This window comes from Cervus canadensis, chromosome 1 (assembly GCF_019320065.1).
Source record: "Cervus canadensis isolate Bull #8, Minnesota chromosome 1, ASM1932006v1, whole genome shotgun sequence".
Lineage (NCBI taxonomy): Eukaryota > Metazoa > Chordata > Mammalia > Artiodactyla > Cervidae > Cervus > Cervus canadensis.
Genome location: NC_057386.1, coordinates 109867090 through 109889944, shown reverse-complemented (window position 1 = coordinate 109889944; position 22855 = coordinate 109867090). Strand labels below are relative to the sequence as shown.

Genomic DNA, 22855 nt, shown 5'->3' with positions numbered 1-22855 from the left:
TGACTGTCCTTTGTCTCTCCTCAAATGGGAGTCACAGATGCCTATGAGCTGTCCATGGTCTGCCGCTGGTGATGGCTGAGCTGAGATTCCGGGTAGACACATGGGTCCCCTCCCCAGACACCCTCTCAAACTCACGGCCTCCCCATCAAGGCTGTCGACTTTGCTGTGTGACAAGTGCTCAGGAGCCGGCCATCCCACCATGGGGTCCTCACTGAGCGAGGGATGGAAGGGCCTGCTGGGGAGGGCCTTCCTGGCTGGCAGGAGCAGGTTGGACTCTTGTGAGACCTGCACAGATGAGCAGTGAGGAGGCAGGCAGAGGAGAGGAGACGGGACAATTCACATTTAATAATGAGGGCTTCCCAGGTGGCTCAGTGGTAAAGAACCCGCCTTTTTTGCAGGGTTCTCGGGAGACTCTGGTTCGATCCCTGAGTTGGGAAGATCTCCTGGAGAAGGAAACGGCAACCCACTCCAGTATTCTTGCCTGGGAAATCCCATGGACAGAGAAACCTGGTGGGTTTACAGTCCATGGGTTCACAAAAAGAGTCAGACATGACTTAGTGATGAAATAACCAAAACAACAACCCTCCAAATCTTGGGTCTCTCCTTGGCCATCTGTAGATCTAGCTTAGCAATCTGAGTCATTTGAATATTTTTCTCCAACAGTCAGGTTTAGCTGTGAACCTGTGAGCACCTGACTTTTCAAACTTAAGACCCCAATCTGACCAGAGGTTGTGAACCTGTGTGGATTCAGGTGGGTTCTGCTTCGTGCTCTCACATCTGTCTTTCTTCATTAGCCTCATCTTCCCCATGTCAGGTTGGTTGGCCTGCTTTTTTCTCTGAGGTTCTGGTAACAAGGTCCTTTTAAAAGACCAGACCCTGGTTTTTGTTGGCAACAGGGAGGCCAGGAGAGAGGTGAATAGGATCCTCACCAATGAGCAGTGACTCAGCAGCTCTGGCCGGCTGTGAAGGCAAATGGTGCATCATACTTTCTTCCTCTGAAAGCATCTGTTCAGGGGAAATTAAAAAAAAATTAGGTTGTACCACAAGACTTTTTTAAAAGGTGTACTATGTGACGATTTAAAATGTGTATACAGTGTGAAATGATTACTGCCATCAAGTTAACTAACCTCACGTAGTTACCTTTTTTTCCTTCTTTCTTTGTGATAAGAACACTTAAGATCTCTTAGCAACTTCCAATAAAGTACTGTTAACTATAATCACCACACTGTGCTTTCAATTTCCAGAATTTATTAATCTTAGAACTTATATCCTTTGACCAATGTCTCCACCATTTCCTCCACCCCCGGCCTCTGGCAACTACCATGCTACTTTTTGGTTCTATGAGTTTCCTTATTTTTAGAGTGTAGGTAAGATCACGCAGCAATTGTTTTTCCATGCCTGACATTTCATTTAGCACAAGGCCATTAAGATTCCTTCATGGTGTTGCAAATGGCCAGATGTCCTTCTTTTTGTATGGCTGAATAACATTCCATCATATGATATATATCACACCTTCTTCATGCATTCATCCATCAGTGGGTGCTTAGGCTGTTTCCATGTCTTGGTTGTTGCAAATAATGCCGCTACAAACACAGGAGTACAGATATCTCTTTGACACAGTGTTTTTATTTCCTTTGGATATATTCCCAGAAATGGGATTGCTGGTTTATATGGTAGTTCTAGTTTTAATTTTTTGAGAAACCTCCATACTGTTTTCTTGGGCTTAATTTGTTCAAGACCAGTGAGGAAGAGAAATTGCAAAAGGACCTCAGTAAGCTTGGGGATAGCCGTGGTGGGGATTGCTTGCTGATGACATGCCTTTAGTTTATTTTTTATCTCCAGTCCCAGCTGGTGACTCCTTACACACTGTAGATGAATCCTCTTCCTCCGTCACCATGCTTGCCCTCTCCTGGCACATCCCTCACTCCTGTCTCACGTGACTCATTCCTTCTGTTTCAGGGTCCTGCCCAAACCAGACCTTCCCGCAACCTCAACTCATTCCCGGGTCAAAATCCTTGCTAGATATTTGGAGCATTAGTACTTCTCTTGCAAAGCACACATCACTGTGCTAATTTTAGAAGTATTTGTCTCATCTTTGCTGACAGTCTGTTTCCGCTACTGGGCTGGAAACCCTGTGAGAAGGGCAAGAACCCTGGGAGTCTCATTCATAGCTGTAACCCCAGTGTCATCAATGACCTGGCACACAGAAGCTGCTTTTTTTTTGCAAGAATGAATGAATGAATAAATGAATGAGTGCATTCTCTGTCTCTCCCTGGCTGCCACCCGCGCCTTACCTCCTCTGGCCACCTATGTTCTGCTGCCCTAGAAAGAGTCAAAGAACAGCTGTGTCCCCCCTGAGGTCCATTAACATTTCTGAGCCTACCTCCCACTCACATTTTAAGTTTTCTCATTTCCACAGACTTCACTTTTAGAACTGGGCATGGGCTGGCTACCTGCAGCTGGGGGCTCAATGCTGGACTTTTCCTCGGGTGTGGGGGTTCACTTCCAGATTAGACTGGAAGTTCCCTGAGGGCAAGGACTCTGCTTGGCACAGAGCCAGGTGAAAAAATCTTTGCTCAATGCGGGAGCCGATAGACATGGATTGAAGGTGAGCGGCTCCACACTGTGGCTGATGGCTGAGCTCTAAGTCATGGGAGGCATCCATGGTGAAGAGCCCCTGCTCCCAAGATCCCCAGATGGGGAACTTCTTTTTCCTGTGGACAGGTATTATTTTTTTCACTGTTTATTTATTTCTTTAATTGGGGGATAATTGCTTTACAATGTTGTGTTGGTTTCTGCCACACATCAACACCAACAAAAATCAGGGACACACGTACCATAGGTACACACGTGGTGGACAGGTATTATGATGGGCCTTGGACATAGCCTCACAGAGTTTATCATCCTGGGGAACAGATGGGGAAGGGGGGACGAACAGGCACTGGAGGGACAGGAGGGGAGTAGCCCTTGGAGGCAGTGAGGTGCAAAGGAATGGGCTGCTTGACTTTAAGCAGTGGTTGGATGTCTGGTGGGCAGGGAGGGCCCGAGGCATCATAGCGTCCTGGCAGGGTTTGGGTGGACCTTCCCTACTCTAAGCATCTCATCACCCAGCAAGGCTGCCCTCTCTAGAGTGCCTTCTCGGGATTTTCCAGCACCAGCCCCTGAGAGCACCCCAACCCTGCTCTGAACGAGGCCTGCGTTGGCCTGGGCTGCATGGTTACCTCCGTCACTGGCTCGCTGCGTGCCCTCGGTGAGCCATGCCTCTTCTCACCGTCCTCTCTCTTCTGAGCCCTGACTTCCAGATTAGACATGTGTTTCCAGGTGGACAGGCTGAGCCCCAGAGAGGGCCAGGGTTTGGTGAGATCCTTGGGAGGGATTCTCTAGCATCTTCCCTCCCTGGCTTGGAAGGGCCCCAAATAACATCACTGGGTGAGGTACAGGGCAAGGAAATAGCTCCCCTTTCCCAGGCTCGGTGTCTCCCTCCTTGAGTTGGGATAACCGTGTGCAGGGGGCTGCAGGTTGTAGAGGGAGGGGCAGAAAGGTGGATGGGTGAGTGGTCATCCCTTTGGCTAAGATACTGCCACTGTGCTGAATTTTCTTCAGCAACATCCAGCAACTTCTGATTTTCCCCAGAATGTTCTCCATGGAGACCAAGAACTTGGCTGATTCCTGGGACAGTCCTGCATGCCTTTTACACATGGAGAAGCCAGGTCTGTGGAGAACACAAGACTGGTCCACGGGCAGGTGGCAGGTGACCTGAGGCTTCTAGGTCCCCAGCACCAGGCAGCCTGGCTCCTCAAGAGAGCCGCTGGAGCCCTGGCCTGGGTGTGGCCCCACAGCAGGCCGGGCGAGGCTGCCGGGTGCCCAGCGATGGGAGCACAGCGGGCTTTTGTGCTCCATGGGCACCGCCCCCTGGCTGGCCCCACCCCGCTCTTTGGAGAGCCTTTACCTACCCGCCCACCTCCTGCCAATAGCTCTGCCAGCTTGTCCTCATTCTGCACTCAGAGTTGCTCTCCGACCAGCGCTGGGGCCCCTGCACGACAGTCCTGCTGCCAGACTCCACAGGTCCCCTCCCCCAGGCTGATCATTAACCTGGAGGCTGTATAAGGGACCAACAGCCCGGGCAGGAGGGACACGTTGCAGCTGCCACTATGGACGGTAGCACCTGGAGCCCCCTGGCCACGACCACCGCCGAGCCCCTCAAGGCCCATGAGCGCATCCGCAATGCGGCTGACATCTCTGTCATCGTCATCTACTTCGTGGTGGTGATGGCTGTCGGACTGTGGGTAGGTGGGGGGTCCTGGAACACGGGGCTCGAGGGCGCAAGGGCCAAGAGGAGGGAGGGAGAAGGGGGCCCACGGAGAAACCACGGTCTTGGTGAAGACTGAGGAGGGGAGGGTGGGCTGAAGGGTATGTGGAGCTAGGTGGAAGTCACTTGGAAACGTCTGAGAGGAGTTCAGGGGGCACCATGTGAGGTGAGGGGGCAAGCAAGGGTGAGCAGAAGGGAGGGGGTGCTGGTCAGTGTCCAGGGAGGCTCCCCCATTCCAGGCCAGTGGGCAGAGAAGGAGAGTGAGAGGGTGGAGAGGCTGGGGGCTTGAGAGGAAGCAGAGGACCCGCGTGCAGCTGCAGGAGGGTCCCAGGGCTGAGAAGTGAGACTCAGGGAGGTGACTACCTCCCGCCTTTAGTCAGATGGAAGAGAAACAGGTGGGTCGGGAAGGACACAGCACCTGTCAGCTGCAGATGCTGTGGGGCGGCCCCTCCTGGGAGAGGCTCAGTGCCCGTGCAGGGGCTGAAGTGAGAGAGAGCTGGGGGAGCTGGGCCCAGGGAGAGGAGGAGGAGGAGGAAGGTCGGAGTGTGGCCTGGGCTGGGCTGGGGAGAAGGAAATGACTGGGCTCCCTCTTGGGACTCTGGGGACACACCAAACCAGAGAAACTTGTTCTCAGCAGTCCTGAACTTGGAAATTTCACTTGGGACAGACTCTGGCACACCCAGCAACTGGAAGACAGGTGTTTTAAGTGTGAACATCTTCCAGTCACTCTCAAAGGCTTCCATGGGGGGGTGGCAGGCCAGGAAGCTGAGGTGCTAGCAGGTGATTGAAATCTTTTGACTTAGAGGAGAGGAGGGTGGACATTAACCCCTTCATGGTCATAGGGTGCTTTTTTTTTTATTTAACAGAAAAAGGGAAGTATTGATTTTTAAAAAGAAAAGTGTAATTTAAAAAGAAGCCAGATGTGACTGAAGGCCTTAAGTGTCACAAGGGGTCTATGTGACTGATTCTTGCTCAGTAGCCTCAGCCTCTTAGACTCTGGAAAGTCCAGCCAGGGGCCAAGGTTCTCAGGTTTACCACTGGCTTCTACACCTTCCAGTGTTCTTTCAGTGTTGGTAACTCTGTCCAGTCTCAGTTTATTCAGGTGTGTAATGGGTATAATCTTACCTGTTCTTATGACTCCTCATAAATGGCTGTGAGGGTCTGGGAGATGCATCTGAAAGCTCATTATGGACTCTAAGAATCTTTAAAAGGTATAATTGGGTTGACCAAGAAGTTCATTTGTGTTTTTCCAATATCTTACAGAAAAACCCAAACAAACTTTTTGGCTAACCTAATATTATCATTTGCTCTCCAGGGTATGAGTCAGACCCTGAATGATTTTTGCTCTTTTAAGTAAAATGGGCAAAAGTGGTCAGATGGGCAGGACATCTCACAAAAAGCCACAAGGAGGGCAGGAATGCTAGTCCTCATCTTACAGAATAAGAAACGGAAGCTCTGTGTGACTGTGGTTTGCCTAAGGTTGAGATGCATGGGACTCAGGTCGCCGACTCTCAGTTTTCCATGGCACCGTGTGCTCTCTCACCCTGCCTGCCTTCGTCCCTCACCCCAGCTTGTATTAATAAGTGCTGCAAGGGAGATGGGAATCCATCGTTTGCTAGCGGTACCTCCTGTTTCCCTGACAACTGTTGATAAGCTCAACTCCCCTAACCAAAGCCCTGCCAGTCCCGATGGTTATGATGTTTACACTTCTCAATTATCTGTGAATTCGTATTACTTGTATTGTTAAATGCTGCCTAATGAGCCTCTTAGTGTTTGTCTACAGTTAGTCTTTCCCTACTAGTTAGTGCCTCCGACCCCCTGATCATTTAACATGCTAGCTTTCTTCTAGTTTAAGTTTCTTTCTTCCAACGGAGTGTCGAGAGTGGTTTGGCTCAGGGGTGGACATCCTGACTCCTGTGTGATCTCTAGGCTGCAGAAACAGTCATCCAGGCCCACTGTGCTTCCCCAACTTAGAAAAGGCACCCAGGCCAGAATCCCTTTGTCCATCCCTGTCTCTTCCAGTATTTTTTCTTTTTTTAAAAATCCTTTTAATCATTGGAAAATGCTGCCTCATCCAATAGTATCTGGGCTTGAGTTTCTTGAATTTCTTATTTTTTTAGGGTATAGTTCCATGTGTCTTTCACCACCTCCTATGGGGAGTTTTGTATCCTTTTCGACTGACTATTCCTTCTGGAAGACTTCATTAAGATATCCTGAAACCCTTTGTGTTGGCGTTGCTAAACTACAGCCCATAGACCAAATCTGGCCCACAGCCTATTTTTATATGGCTTACAAGTTAAGATTTTTTAAAAAATGCTTTTCAGGGGTTGTAAAAAACCAAATCAAACAAAAAGAATATGTAGTGGAGATCATATATATCCCACAAAGCCTATTTACTACCTGGCCCTTTTTCTTAGAGCTTCCAAGGTAGCTCAGTGGTAAAGAATCTGCCTGCTGATGCAGGAGATGAGGGGTTTAATCCCTGGGTTGAGGAGATCCCTCTGGAGGGGGAAATGGCAACTTACTCCAGTATTCTTGCCTGGAAAATCCCATGCACAGAGGAGCCTGGGAGCTACAGTCCATGGGATTGCAAAAAGTTGGACATGACTGAGCACAAGCTCACGTCACATGTCCTTTTTCTTAATGGAAAAAAATGTACCGACCCCTGCTTTATGCAGCATTTGCATTAACAGCATCGTTGGATGCCCGAGTCGTAATGGGGGAGCCCAACCTTTCTATTTAACAGACGAGGATCAGAGAGGGTGACTAGAAGCCACTCAGGAATCAGCCCCAGGGCTGGGACCAGAGCCCAGAACTTTCGATGCCAAAGGCAATGCTCTTTCCAATATCTCACCCTTACCCCTCCCTAAGACTCTGTCCTTTCTGGGAACACCCTCTTCATGGTCTTTACCACCACTTGCACTGCTGTTACAGTGTCCCTCACATATTCTCATAAAGTGAGGACCTAACTTGATCATGTTCAACCTTCTTCATCCTATTTTCAAATCTTTTGTTTAAACCACTTTACAAAATCACCTTGATAAATTGTCAGCATGTGTGTGTGCTCAGTTGCTCAGTTGTGTCCGACTCTTTGCAACACTATGGACTCTAGCCCACCAGGCTCCTCTGTCCATGGGATTTTCTGGGGAAGAATACTGGAGTGGGTTGCCATTTCCTACTTCAGGGGGTCTTCCCGACCCAGGGGTCAAACCTGCATCTCCTGCATTGTCAGGTGGCTCTTTACCACTGAGCCACCTGGGAAGCCTCCAAACTGTCAGCGCTTGACTCCAAAACTTCCAGCAGAAACTTCCCCCAGGAGCACTATTTCCATTCCTGGATGACCCTGGTGGCAAGGAAATTCTTCCTGGTACCGAGCTGTGACCTGATGTCCTAGAGTGTGGAATTGTTTCAGAAAGTAAAGTAGGTTGAAGAAAGTGCAAGTAAATGGGGAGACAGGGGATGTCCTCTTGGCTGGCAAGGTTACTCTGTTCTGGTTTTCTATTAAGTTTTTGACACTTCCTCCCCAGGCCATGTTTTCCACTAACCGTGGGACCGTTGGAGGCTTCTTCCTGGCAGGACGAAATATGGTGTGGTGGCCGGTAAGTTTTCTCTGAAATACATATTTCCCTGAACTATGATATTCCCCATTTTCTTGTTGGCTCTGGGTGGCGGTGATTCTTTCTTTTTGCCTTTGATCCTGAAAAATGGATCACCTTCTCACCAGGTCACCAATTCACCTTAATCTCCAGTGGTAAGGGAACAAGCTTTAAAGAAATAATGCTTGACATTTTTTTCAAGGGATAAATAGAGGAAAGACTTCACAGGGAGGACAGTATGGAAGAGCAAAAAGAGCACCTAGCCCAAGGTGATCTTGGGCAAGTCTGAGCTTCCACGTCAGTTTCCATAAGATGGGAGTGATGATATTTACCTTCTAGGAGGATTACGAGACGTGGAGACCCTCTTATGGGGTAGAAACTCAGTAAATAGTAGTTCTTTTTGATTCAAGTTCCACAGAGGAGAGAATTTCTCTGTCTACATCAGGAGCCTAACACAGGGCCTGATACCCAGGAGGCTCTCAATAAACACTTGAAGAGTAACTGGAGGAGGGACCCCTACTGTCCCCAACCACAGTTCTCCTCATCTCTTGGATTTTGTATTTTGTATGTATGTAGGGTGGTTTCCCTGACACTTGCACATGGGCAGAAGAATCCCCATCACAGGACATATGCATAGGTGGAAGAGAAAGTGGGAGGGCCCTTTCATCCTGTCTCCTCAGGGCTCTGCTGGGTTATCAGGTCAGCCCAATGACTGGTTCTATCCAGAGTTCTCATCGAAACTACTGTTGACCAGATTGACCAAATTGTGCAATTCCTTGGGCCTATGATAGAAGCAGGACTGGCTGGTGAAAGGGGGGTTAATGAAGCGTACATACAATAAGAAGAGAGTGACAGCTATGGAGGAAGAGATGTAAGAAAGTAGAGACTGTCACTGTCATAACACCCGGCACAGAGGGAAGGTAGGAGGAAACCGTGACACTTCCTGCAACTGCCCTCTGATCAGTTATTTGGAGATGGGAGTTAATCATTAGCATCTTGGGACTTGCCTGACAGTCTAGTGGTCAAGACTCCATGCTTCTACCACAGATGGTACAGATTCGATCTCTGATTGGGGGGTTAAGTGCCCATACACTACACTGCACCATCAAAATGTAAAACAAGCAAGTAAGTAAATCAGTATCTTCACAGTTGCTAGCTTTATCCCTGAAGTCATTTCTCTTTATCTTTAAGGTCGCCAAGAACACTGGGCAGCTGCTGACTTCTGTGGGGGTCCCTCATGGTGATCTCTCATGATACATTTTATCTTCTCATGCTTTGGCCTTTGATGCTTTTCTAAAGGCTGGTGTTGAATAGGCAACTGTGACCACAAAGTTCAAGACAAGGTTGAAATGCAATGTCTAATATGGTAGCCACTAACCACATTGGTTTTTTAAATTGAAATTAAAATAAGATCAAAAATTTATTTCCTCAGTCACACTAGCCATGCTTCAAGTGCTTAACAGGTACATGTCGATGGTGGTCACCATATTGGATGCTGCAGATCTAGAACATTTCCATCATTTTAGAAAGTTCTATCGGACACTGCTGCTCTACATACTTCAGACCAGAGGCTGGCATGAAATCTCAGTGGACTTGAGATTTGCCGAATTAGAAAACTGAGTAGAACTTTGAAGTTTACTTTAGTTGTTTGGAAACTGACACCCCACCCCATTGAATGCTTCAGCACCCCCAAGAGTAAGCCTGCCATGTGCTCATCCAGCCTCGGTTTGCATCCAGACCTCTTTTCTCTTCCTTCCCCCGACCTTAACAGGAAACTCATATCTCTTCATGTAAATTTTCTGGGGCTGATTCATTAGGGATAAGCCCTTAGCTTCCACTCTCTGAGTCTTAGAGAAGCTGATGAGAAGGCAGAGACATGGGGTGGAACCACCTTAAGAGACAGACATTTTAGGTTAGGCCTGGGAACACATCACATCTTAACCAGTGATGATGTCCTGATGACGCCTGGGTTTGGATCTGGTCTGAGAGTTGGTTGATGAGAGGAATTGGCTCCACCGCACCCTGACCAAACAGGTCAGGTTCAGAGGTTTATATGGGTTTCCTGTGGGTTTTGTTTTCCTGTCTCAGTGTTGGATTATTCTGACCAATGTAACATTGTTCCTCTTTTGTGGAGAAGTCCCTGCTTCCTTGATGAGGCTCAAATTCTTCTTCCAACAATGGTATCTAAGGTTTCATAAGATTATATGAAAGGTTTATAAACTGCCCATGTATCCAGGTCACCTGGTGTACTTTTAAAAAATGCAGATTCCCGGGCCTCATTCCAGATCCACTACATAAAATACCTTGAAGGAGGGCTCCAAGAATCTGCATTTAAAAAAAAAAGCTTCTCAGGGGCTTCCCTGGTGGTTCAATGGTTACGACTCTACACTTCCCAGTGCTAAAATAGGGGAATGTTTTGTTTCCTTCAAAGTCCTAAACGTAGAGAACAGCAAGAAGCCCAGAGCTCTAGGAGAAGGTTCTTTGTGGAAATTAACCATGGGCAACAAATTAAAAATCTAACCTGTCTGGATAGCTCTATTTTAAAAAAATTTATTTATTTTTGGTGGTGCTGGTCTTTGCTGCTGTGCACAGACTTTCTCTATTTGGGGCGAGCAGGGGCTACTCTCTGGTTGCATTCGCAGGCTTCTTGTTGCAGTCGCTTCTTTTGTTGCAGAGCATCGGCTCTAGGGCATGTGGGCTCAATAGTTGTGTTTCCCAGGCTCTAGAGCACAGGCTCAGTAGTTGTGGCACATGGGCTTAGTTGCTCCAATGCACGTGGAATCCTCCATGATCAGGGATTGAACCTGTGTCTCCTACATTGGTAGGTAGATTCTTTACCACTGAGCCACCAGGGAAACCTCAAGGGGATTCTTGAATGGGGATGCAGTGATCTCTAAATCCCTCTCAATTCTGAAAATGCTCTAATTCCAGGAAATTCTAGAGTAGAATGAGCATGGACTTTGAAGTCAGCCCATCTGACCCGCTTCATGTATTAGTTGTATGACTTTGGGCAAGTCACTGAACTTCCCTGAGCTTCAGTTTCTCCTTCTCTGGAGTAGGAGAATAATACTTACTGTGGGGGACCTTTGTCAGGATTAAATGAGATTATGCATGTACAGCGCTCAGCACTGTGCTTGGCAGCGGCTCAGGAAATGCAAACATTAACATGTGGAAGGAAGGTTAGGAGACTCAGGACAGAACCCCTCAGCTGGCACTTGTTGGCTGCCAAGTACCTGGAAGCTGGCCTTTATATAAAGCCATTGCTGCCACATCACTTAAATTTAGCTTTCACATTGACCGTGTGAGTAAATGAACACGATTTATATGTAATTTATTTATACCTACTGTAAATCATCAATTCCAGCTACACATTGACCACATTTTTACAGCTCTGAGACTGACTCTGTCTGACAGTCAGTCAGTGGCATGTCATACTTTAAGTGGCAAGCTTTGTGCTATGTGGTATGTCTTAACAATAGTTGGTGTTTTAGATTCTGTGAAGTGTGGTTATAGACTTCCCTGATGGCTCAGACGGTAAAGAATCCACTTGCAATGTAGGAGACCCAGATTCCATCCCTGGGTCAGGAACATCCCCTGGAGAAGGGAATGGCTATCCACTCTAGTATTCTTGCCTGGAGAATTCTGTGGACAGAGGAGCCTGGCGGGCTATAGCCCATGGAGTCCCAAAGAGTCGGACAGGACTGAGCAACAAACACTTTCACTTTTCGCTTTCAAAGTGTGGTTATATTCTAAGATAGTAGTCCTTAAAAGAATGTTCACGACAACCCTTGGGCTTCCCTGGTGGCTCAGGTGGTAAAGAATCTGCCTGCCAAGAGTCGGACATGACTGAGCGGCTAACACCTTTGGAAGCTGCAGAGATGCTTCAGGGACTGCTTTTGCTCTCCTTCCCAGCAACCCGGTTGTTACTTATTTTATATGAGGGGACTCTACTAAAATTTTGTTTGAGGTTAATGTTCTGCTAACTTATGAAATTTAACAACCTCTAATTTAGAAGAAAAATAATCATGATGATTTCCATTCTAAAATTTAAAGTGATTTAAAAACTATAGCAGTAAAAAAAAAACAAAACTATTGCAGTACACATCTGAAAGGACAACACAGCATGCAAGAAAATGCAAATCAAAGTACTTTTCAAACTTGAAAAATAGTCTAAACTGCATCAAAGCTCTACTTCTATACTTCTAAATTTCCCTTTGGACTAAAATACAAAGTCAGTTTAAACCTGTCATCGGTCTGTAAGTTTTATTGTCAGAATATCAGTCCTCGAGTGTGCTGGCTCAAGGAGGACATCGCAGGGACCAGAGGCTCTCAGAGCTGATATCTCTCTCAGCTTCCGGTGGCCGCCATGTCCCCTTCATCTGCCTTTATATCTGTTGCTTTGTGCTATAGTAGGGTGAGCAACCCACCAACCTATGTTTTGAGCTTCTTTGGTGGTTCAGATGGTGAAGAATCCACTTGCAGTTCATGAGACCTGGGTTCAATCCTTGGGTTGGGAAGATCCCCTGGAGAAGGGAATGACAGCCCACTCCAGTATTCTTGCCTGGAAAATCCCATGGACAGAGGAGCCTGGCAGGCTACAGTTCACGGTGTTGCAAAAAAGTTGGACACGACTTAGTGTCTAAACAACAGCAACAAGGGTGAGCAAGCAAAGAAGCTTCAGAACAATAGTCCCAGGGAGTTTTTAGGAGGAAAGAATTTGCACTGGCCTTGGACTGATATACCTGAAGCCCCAAGGGCCTGGATAGTCATCCATGAGAAAAGCAAGTGGAAATCAGAGCTCATAAAGTCTAAAAGAAGATTGGACAGAGGAGAGACCAGTTTTTTTGGGTATACCTGCGGGCTTTGGTGACTTTGAATGGTGCAGTTGTGATCTGTAACAGGTGGAGGTCCAGGCACTCTGGAAAAAGATTCCATTCCTAAAAAGTTAATGAGGCTGAGAGAGAGAGAGAGTTTGTGCTTGGCCTGGGGATAGAAGTGAGGGACCATCAGGAGGAGGAGCAAGGACTCTAGGGCTGCGTTATAGGAGGAATTAGCTCACAAAGATGGCCAGGCAGGGGTCTTTGACTCAGAAGTGTGAGTAATTTGAGGCAAGTCAAGCCCACTGAGAAACACGAAACATCGTGAGTAAAATGAAACCTTATGTAACTGTGGGCCAGGAGTCCCCTTTTCTATGGTACCATGGCTTGGTGTGTTGACGAACAACTGCCTGGGTGTTGTGTTGTAATGATTTTTTGAGGGTGTAGGTGATGTGAAAGCAGGAAGGTGAGCTTTGAAGGGGAAATTCCCCATGCTTTGGTTAGTGGCAGCAGAAATTACTCAGAGAGGTAGAGCCCTATGTACACAGCCCCACAGAGAACTTTTGTTTTGGAGGAGAGTTTGGTTACACCAGCCAGAACCACTGGCAGAGGCAGCTCCATGGAGCAGCAGGTACAACAGGGCTGAGCCAACCCTTTAACAACCCTCAAGGCATTTTCGAACACTTCAGAAGTTAGTATCCAAAGGGAGTGGGGATCTTACAAGGAGCTGGAGGATTTGCCTTGTCCTAGATTTGTGACGTCAGGCCAATCATTAGCTTCTCTGAGTCTCAGAGAGTCTCCTCTCTGTGGGAGATAGTAAGATCAAGATCTCAAAGCCTTGACCAGTACTGAAATGCTGAGATTCCACACTACAGAGGAAGGAACAATCATCCTAGCCAGTCCGTCTCCAGTGGAAATAGGATGGCTGTATGTCTCTCAGTAGCCATAGTTTCTTTCCTTCCTTTACTATTTGAGAATCATCAGAGAGGAGTATATCACAGTGGTTTAGGTCACAGGTTGACAAACTTTCTTTGCAGAGGCCCAGAGAGTAAATATTTCTGGAGGCTATATGGTCTCTGTCACAACTACTTAACCTTGCTGCTGTAGCATCAAAGCAGCCATGGACAATAAGATGGATGAGCATGGCTGTGTTCCAATAAAACTTTATTTATAAAACAGGTAGACGAAAAAAAAAAAAAAAAAAAAACACAGGTAGACGGCCAGATTTGGCCCGTAGGCTCTAGTTTGTTGGCCTCTTATTCAGGCCTGGGCTCTGGAGTCAGGCTGCTTGGGTTCAAATTCAGCCTCTGCCCCTCATTAGCTGTGTGACCCTGTTTGAGTTACAGAATATCTCTGTAACTCACATTTGTTTTCTTATAACAGAGAAACAGTACTTACTTGAGGCTGTTGTGAAGATGCACATTCAGTCTCAGAACAGAACCTGGCATATGATAAACTCTCAGGTTTAGCTCTTGTTCTTTCTTCAATTACTTATCTGATTGAATCCTCAGCCATCCAGCAAGAATGACGATTAACCCCATGAGTTGCCCATGTTCCCACAAGATAAGAACAGAGCTAGGGTTCTCCCTGTTCTTCTGGTTGCTCAGTTCTCTTTCTCCTTATTCTTTGAGATGGAAATTTCTGAGATCTATAGGCACAGTCTACAGGTTTATCTGAAAACCAAGACATTCTTTCATTTATGTTTGACCAGAGACCCTGATGGAAATTTTCTGAGGAAAGAGGACAGCTTCTCATACTTCTTAAACTTTCTTGAGTGAAATGTATCTAATTTTGTCGCTAAGTCTAAAACCTAGGGATCAGATCAAAGGTCAGTCACTTAGAAGTGGCCACTGGGAAGAGACTGGCAGGCCTGAGACCTAGGTGGGAACTCATGAGTGAGAGGAAAAGCAGGAGTGAAGTGAATGGACACAGGAGAAGCAGAGCGCTCACCTAGGGAGCAAGGTCGGGAAAGTGTGAGATGGGAGACAGACAGGTACTTGGCCTTCATAAGCCTGGGTGGGGGTGACTGCCAAGTCTCCAGGCAGCCCTCTCTTCCTGCTGATTGCATGAAGCTGTGTGTGCTTTCATTTATCTCAGAGCTGAGCCTGTATTTTTCTTAATCATTAGAAAAGAAAAACTCTTCCAACACCTAGTCCGGGGCCTTGCATCCAGCATGTACTGAATTGAAAGAATGAGAGGGAGAAGAGAGCTGTGTCCCCAGATGCTCACACCGGATCCCTTTGTTGATGTCACCTGAGCTCTCAGCCTACATTCTGCTCTGGCGCAGAGATTGTACAGTGTAGGCAGAGTTAAGAATTCAGGAGGTCCAAGTGGAAACCTGCCTCCAGCAGTGCTCCACATTTCTGTTCCTGTGTATACCTAATTTTTTTCCTTTAGGATATTTTTTTTTAGGCTCCGTTTTAGTAGTAAAACTGGAAAACCAAGCCTGGCCCTAATCAGAGTGCCTGATTTCAGCCCATACTGGACATTGTGGTAAAATCTGGTGTGACCATGCTTCCTTGTTATTTCAGACATGTAGTTTCTCTCAGTTCGAGTCAAAATTTTGCAAAACTTGTCAGTTCCTGCATATCTGTGTTGCCTTCCTGGTAAGAGTTTCTTTGCCTGCCGTGTCAGTGTCTGCTTAGCTCTTGAAGAACCTGTTCTCTCTCTTCCTCCTCCTCTTTCTTCTCTTCCTTCTCCTCCTCTTCCTCCCCTCTGCTTGCCTCCTCCTCCTCCCCTCTCTCACTCTCCCCCACATCCTTCTCTCTCCCTCTCTCTTTTCTGGACCCATTTCCCTCCCATCTTTCAAGGCTTGTTGGTCTCCTCTGAGGAGTTTCTCTGATTTCTGTGCAGGTGCTCACTACCCCACGTATTCTTTGTGTTCCAAGGCCTCAGCTGCCTGGAGGGTAGCCAAGTTCCTGTCCTCTAGTTTGTACCTAAGTTCCTGGCTTCTCCTCTGCCTCTGGCTGCCTTCCCAGCATTTTCTAACACGTTAGTACTTTTGCCGACAGAGAAAGGGAAAAGTAACTTATAATCAATGTCGCTAGTTGGTGGAAGTCAGCAGAGTGCTGAAACTATCAGCCAAAATGAAGTCTTTGGCTCACTCAAGTTAGAAATGTATCTGGGCTTTCCCTGTCTACCAGTGACATGGCTCATTTTGAGGTTGTTTCTCTTTGGGTAAGCTCTATGTTAGGGAGGTGATTTGGAGTTGGGATTAAGAACCAGGCTGCCTTGGTTTGAATCTCAGCTCTATCCATTCCTATCTCCATGGCCTAGGGTGAGTTACTTACCCTCTCCTGCCTCAGTTTTCTCAATTTCAAAATAGAGATCATAGCGCCTACATCACAGAGTTGTTTTGAGGTTTGAGTTAGTTAATACATGTAAATCTTTTAGAATAGTATACAGTTAGTGCTACCCAGGTTGGCCATTCTTATATCTTCATCATCATTATCCCTTATCATCCTCCTTATCCCTGTGTCTCATCTCCAAATCCTTCTTGTTAAAGTGTGAATTCAACCATTTATTTATATATGCACTTCTGTGATTTCATCCTACATTTGCATGTTGATTAGCTTCTATGTGTCACATCTGTGTTAGGTCCTGGTGTATATTTGTGTGTGTGTATGACACAACTTCTTACAAAATGTATCTAAAATTACAAACAGTGGTGAGTGGTAAGAAGGCAGTGTTTTGGGTCTTAACCTACACAAGAGGATCAGGGAAGGCCATTTTTAGATTGAATTCTGAAGGATGAGAAGGAGGCAGCCATGTGAAGATTGCGGAAAAAGCAATCCAAGCAGAAGGGACAGAATGGTCAAAGGTCTGAGGTGGGGAGGAGGTTGGGGTACTTGGGAACTGAAGGGAGGCCAGCGTAGGGGAGAGATCATGCATACTGATCAGACCTTTCAGGTGAGGGGCCCTGAGTTGTCGATGATCCCAAGGACGAGTTTGTCTGAGTTTGTGAGAGGACTGGTCTCCAGCCTCCTTGACCTATAAATGCCAACAGAAGACCTCACCCACCTACAGCCTCTGGGAAGATGACAGCTTTGGCAGTGGTTTCCTGATTTCACACTTGTTTGGTTCCTGAGACAAAGAGAGAGTTCATGAAGATAAGAAGTGAAAGGCCACCTTTGTCCATGGGGAATGTGAGTTGATGTAGAGTAAACAGAGATTATGATGACTCTTGAGAAGGCCTGTGTCTAATATTTACCAGAGCCTCAAGAAATGAAATAGCCTGAATGTAGGAACCCCACCTTCTCTTCTATCCCCAACCAGGAAATATCATCCCTAAGAGATGGTGAGTGTCAAAGATTAAACCTTCTCAAACTTCCCCTGTGAAAAGACTCTTTACTAGGAAATCAAGATGTTAATTTAGATTAGACCAGTTCCCCAAAGGATGAGGGAGGAATTGGAAATACAAGGGTGATGCAGACGCACACAAGGTTGGACCCCCCTTGAGGTCTTGTTTTTACTAACACTAAGCTTACAGGTCACCCTATTGACATCTCAGAGCAGTTCATAGTCTCTAATGAGCCTCACTGTTTTTATGGGCTCTTTGTGGGCCTGGCAGGACAGGTTTATCGCCTCTTCCTCAGGAGAGAGCCATCCTTGGCATGTCCCCATTAAGAGTGACGATACCACACAGCCGGTGGGAATCAATGCAGCGCAGGGGCATTCGGTCACTTGGTTCCTGTTGTTTCCCCAAGAGGAAGCTCCAAGGATTTGCTGTCGCTCACCCACCCACACACTCACTCAGCAGGCTTTTACAGAGTGCTTGCCATGTGCAAGGAAGGTCCTGTGCCAAGTGGAAGCATGAATGCTCTTTAAGAACTAGAGGATGTTTGGGGAACAGCATTCATACAGAAGCAGTTACCAAAATGGGGCCTGATAGGCACCGGGAAAGTGCAACAGGCAACACGTGGGGCAAGGTCAGGGGAGGAAGAGCCTGGCTCTGGATGGTGTCAGCAGAGAGATGGGACTGGACTTCTCTTTGAACATGGGGGTAGTGTTTTTGCAGGTAAAACTTGATGGAGAGGGAATTCCAAGCAGAAGGAAATGGTGCAAACAGAAGCAGGAGGCAGGAAAGCCTCCTGAGTATGTCTAGGAGGCTGGGTCTGTGTGATTTAACTGGAGTGCAGAGGACTTGGAAGGCATTAGGGGTGGGGGTGGAGGGCTACTGGGACTGGAGAAGAAGGACGGGGCTAGTTTACAAAGGCCACTGAGAGCCTGTAAGTCCTCTTCCCAGTTGCATGCCGTGGCAGGAAAGACGGGCCCTCCAGTTGGCATTATTGATTGACTCTGGTGGTTGAGATCACCCTCTGGGACTCTTATGACTCCATCTCTTGAGGTGACAAAGTGTTTGTGGAAGAATTTCCCAAAGAGCCTTTGAGTGGCTTGTGTAGATTTCCATTTGAAATGTCTCAATAACTTTCCTGTGGTGTGAGGATCCTCTGGAAGTCTTTATTCAATTGAGCCTGCCAGTTCTAGGGTTTCACCCATGAGATTGGCCAAAGCTTGTTCCAGTTCACGTGCTGTTATCTTGGCATATGGGGAAGTGACAGTGTCTCCCACTTTGTAGCCTGACTGCCATGGTAATAGGCCTTTAAAACTCTGAAAAGTGTTAAAATAAAAATAATACTAAAAAACCCCCCAAACAACTCTAGAGGTAAGTAGGAGATTTTGGGCAGGGAGCTTCTTTTGCCCCAAGTTTTTTGTCCTCCACATCTTAGCATCCCAAGTTTGTAGTTAGTCACTGCACTTCCGCTCCCCAGAAAAGAGGCCAAAACAAGTTCAAGAAGGAATAGTGACTTTCAGTACAGTCTAGGGCAGGCTTCTCTAGCTTTACTGTGTATAAGAAGCATCCTTACTCCTCTGATTCAGTGGGTCTGGGGTGGGGACTGAACTTTCTGAGCACCTGGGTGAAGCCAGTGCTCCAGGCCCACAGGGCACTCTGTGATTAGCATTGGTTCAGGGAGCCCTAGGGCTGAACACTGAAGGAATGATCGTTAGATGAACTGATGTTTTCCTTTGGTTTGAGAGATAGATGTAGTTCCTGCTAGCTTCCAACTCCTGACATTAATGCAGTAAGTCCCCTAAATACATAAGAGCATGTTTGTAAGTGAGCCTAGGTACCCGACTAACACAGTCAACTACATAGTACTGTATTGTAATAGGTTTATAATACTTTTCACAGAAATAATACATACATAAAAAGCAAATGCAAAAAATAAAGAAAACACTTCTAATCTTACAGTACAGTACCTTGAAAGGGCTTCCTAGGTGGCTCAGTGGTAAAAAATCTGCATGCCAATGTAGGAGAAGAGAAGAGAAGAAGAGAAGTCGCTCAGTCGTGTCCGACTCTTTGAGACCCCATGGACTGTAGCCAACCAGGCTCCTCGATCCATGGGATTTTCCAGGCATGAGTACTAGAGTGGGTTGCCATTTCCTTCTCCAGGGGATCTTCCTGACCCAGGGATCGAACCCGGGTCTCCCGCGTTGCAGGCAGATGCTTTACCGTCTGAGCCACCAGGGAAGCCCCAGTGTAGGAGACGTGGGTTCAATTCCTGGGTCAGGAAGATCCCTTGGAGAAGGAAATGGCAACCTTCTCTGGTATTCTTGCCTGGGAAATCCCTGGACAGAGGAGCCTGGCAGGCTATAGTCCTTAGGGTTGCAAAGAGTCAGATATGACTGAGTGACTAAGCACACACACACCTTGAAAAATACAGTAGTAAAACAGCTGGTGTACCGGGGCTGGTACGCACATTTGCATCTTTGAAAGTTCCCAACTTGAAGGTTTGTATGTAGGGGACTGACTGTAGTAGGTATGGAGAAATGAATTTGGCCAGATGTTTTCCTTGTGGTTTCAGTAGTTGTCCCTTTAGAAAAGGCTCATGGGAAGACATCAAATTTGTGCTAAATCCTGGAGGGATTGAAGGAAAGAATTCTAAGTGATAGAGCCACTGTATTGTTAATGTGGAATTGATAATTCCACATTATCAGGAGTCTAAATTGCAATGAGAAGAAATTTGTTTTTGTTAAATGGTCCAGATAATTTAGAGGCAGAGTCTCTGACAGTGATGGGAATCAGAGGCACTGGCTTTGTCCTCAGCACTGCCAAGGACCCAGTGCTGAGTGGCAGGTTTGAAAGAGTACCTGAAGCCATATGATGTAAAAAACAGATGTGAAGTCAAGAAGGGTAGCCTGCTCAGGCTGGTTATTCAGTCCAGTTATGTCTGCACTGGTCGATTCAGGTCTGAAGCCCATCTGGGGTCATAACTGGGGCTGCGGGCAGCAGAGAGAGCGACAAAAGTGGCTCTTGAGGAGCAGACACGTGAGAAGACAAAGCTTAGCCTGGAGAAGATTTGAGGGTAGGCACAGCCCCTGTCCCCTGCAAGGAGATCAAACCAATTAATCCTAAAGGAAATCAGTCCTGAATATTCATTGGAAGGACTGATACTGAAGCTGAAGCTCCAATACTTGGCCACTTGATGCAAAGAGCTCATTGGAAAAGACCCTGATGCTGGGAAAGATAGAAGGCAGAAGGAGAAGAGGGTGGCAGAAGATGGGATGATTAGATAGCATCACTGACTCAATGGACATGAGTTTGAGCAAACTCTGGGAGATGATGAAGGACGGGGAAGCCTGGCATCCTTCAGTCCATGGGGTTGCTAAGAGTCAGACATGACTTAGCAACTGAACAACAACAACCCCTGTTCAGGGAACTAGATTCCATGTGCCACAACTAAGAGTTCTCATGCCGAAACTAAAGATTCAGCGTGCCACAATGAAGGTCGAGGATCCCGAGTGTTGCAACTGACACCTGGCACAGCCAATAAATTAAAAAAATTTTTTTAAAAAGAAAAAATGGGAGATAATGACAGCCTGTACAAGGACAGTGTGAAAAGTGCTGGGTGCCAGTGCCATTGTGAAGGCAGAGTCAGGTGTAAATGGTTCAGTGCAGGTCCTGTGGCGATGGTTAGGAGTTCAGATGAGGCCAAGGTGAACGACTGGAGAACAGTGATGACCATGATAAAAATGAACTGAATCTGGACCAGTATCCCCAGAGCTCCCCTGGCCACCACTCCATCAAACGGTGACAGACTACCTCAAGAAAGCCTACAACTGCTTAAAGTCCATTGTCTCCCTTTGGGGGTATCTTGGGGAGGACTTCTTAAGCTTAAGGTTAATCTAATGAAGTTAATCATTACTGATAATTATGCTCTTAATAGTACAACATTAGGCTTAATCATTTATTGAGTAAGAAACGATAAATGAAAAAAAAAAGATGATGGATCATGACAGGCAGGCTACACACAGAAGGGAATTCTGATTAAAGGTGGACTGTTATTCCCACCAAGCTTTGAGGAGGAGGTGGATGTGCTTAAACAGCCAGCTTTCCTCTCAGTTTCCCCTTCCCCTCTTCCTCTTTCCTTTTCTTCCTTTTTTACCCTCAAAAAGTGTTTTAATGTTTAATGTTTAATGCTATAATGAGGACAAATTGTAGTGTGAATCAATAGAATTTTCACATCATGAGAATTCCATTTATGATCAGAGGCAATGGTAATTTACTTCTTTTTTTTCATTTCTTTTTTTTCACTTAATTACTTAATTTATTATTTTTATTTTTGGCTGTTGGGTCTTAGTTGTGGCATTTGGGATCTTTTCATTGCATGTGGGCTCAGTAGTAGTGGCATGTGCGGGCTTTAGTTACCTGGCCAAGGATAGACCCGTGTCCCCTGCACTGGAAGGCAGATCCTTAGCCGCTGGACCACCAGGGAAGTCCCTGGTAATTTACTTCTTTATGCAGAGTTTACCGGGTCCTATTCTTTTAACTAAGGCAAGTAGGTGTATGTTGTTCAACACACTTTAAAGTATAGGCAACAAAAGATTAAAATTCTTAAGCTGCAATAATTAAAGTACACAGTTTCCCTTCTCAGTGAATGACATCCACCTAGTCACTGAAGTCCTGATTCTAGGCATTATCTTTGTTAACCACTCTCTCCAGTCTCCGACATCTGATCCATCAACAAGGCTCTTCAACTTTGTTTCTGAAATGTACCCCAATGTCTATGCTTGTCTTTGTCTCAACTGCCACCACCGGAGACCAAGCCACTGTCCTTTCTCACCTACAAGCGGCAATTGCCTCTTGCATGTTTCTGTTTTCTTTTTTGCCCCCAGCACTACACTCTCCACATACTTGAGAGAAAGCCTTGAAAACAGGTTATATCCTGTTCCTCCCCTGCTTGAAACCCTCCAGTGGCTTCCCATCACACGGTAAAATCCACACTCCTACTGCGGCCCACTTGGACCTACGTGATGTACCCCTCCCAGCTTTCCAACCTCATCTCACTCCACCCATACACTGCAGCCACTCTGGCCTTCTTTCTGCTTTCCAACCACGATGACCTTCCTACTTGGCCAGAGGGGTGATCTTTGCTGGAATGCCTTCCCTCTGATCTCAGCGTGGTTGACTTCTTTTATCATTTTGATCTCAGTTTAGACACCCCACAGAGGATCACTCTATCACACTTTTCTATTCTCTTCACAGCACTGATCTCTCTTTTTCTTTTCTTTTTTGTCAGTACTTTTCATAGAGGAATCCTCAGTGTCTAGAATAGAGCTTGACATATTGAATAGGTGCTAATTAACATTTGTGGGATGAATGAATGAAGCCACTTACACCATCATCTCCTCATCATTCTGGAGACCTCCAGACCCTCTCCTCTGACTTAGCATATGGCACTAAGCATATCAGCTATAAATCATATATTGAGGGAGAGTTAGGACAGTTCCTTGAACAATAATCTGCCTTTTGGGAAATATGTTTTGTTCCAGGCTTGAACCATCTTAGGGATTTTAGACAAATAGAGCCTCTCTGCATTGCTCAGCAAGACTGGGGATAATTATATTAATACTAGTGTGGTGCTTTTCAAATGTTGCTCTGCCTTCTTCTCCTGGATATAGAAAAACTCTAGAACTTTTTGGAGTTCTCTTGGATCTCAGATGCAGTTGAGTTGATGGTACAGTGTCATGATCAGTCAGTGCAAAATCCCTCTCTCGTTTCCCCTGATACTTCCTCCTTCATCTCCTAGTCACAGTCCCATTCTCCTTTCCTCTCCCAGGCTTCCACTCTT

At 46.4% G+C, this 22855-nt stretch overlaps 1 protein-coding gene across 1 annotated transcript in view; it reads left to right on the top strand.

Moving 5' to 3' along the window:
- The first annotated feature begins 1836 nt into the window (after window positions 1-1836).
- The window catches only part of SLC5A1 (solute carrier family 5 member 1), a 50707-nt gene continuing 29688 nt past the window's right edge, over window positions 1837-22855 (top strand). The window contains exons 1-4 of the mRNA XM_043435634.1: window positions 1837-2724; window positions 3130-3250; window positions 3634-4286; window positions 7837-7908. Coding sequence (XP_043291569.1) covers window positions 4152-4286; window positions 7837-7908 — 207 coding nt within the window. The 5' untranslated portion in view covers window positions 1837-2724; window positions 3130-3250; window positions 3634-4151. The remainder of the gene's footprint in view (window positions 2725-3129; window positions 3251-3633; window positions 4287-7836; window positions 7909-22855) is intronic.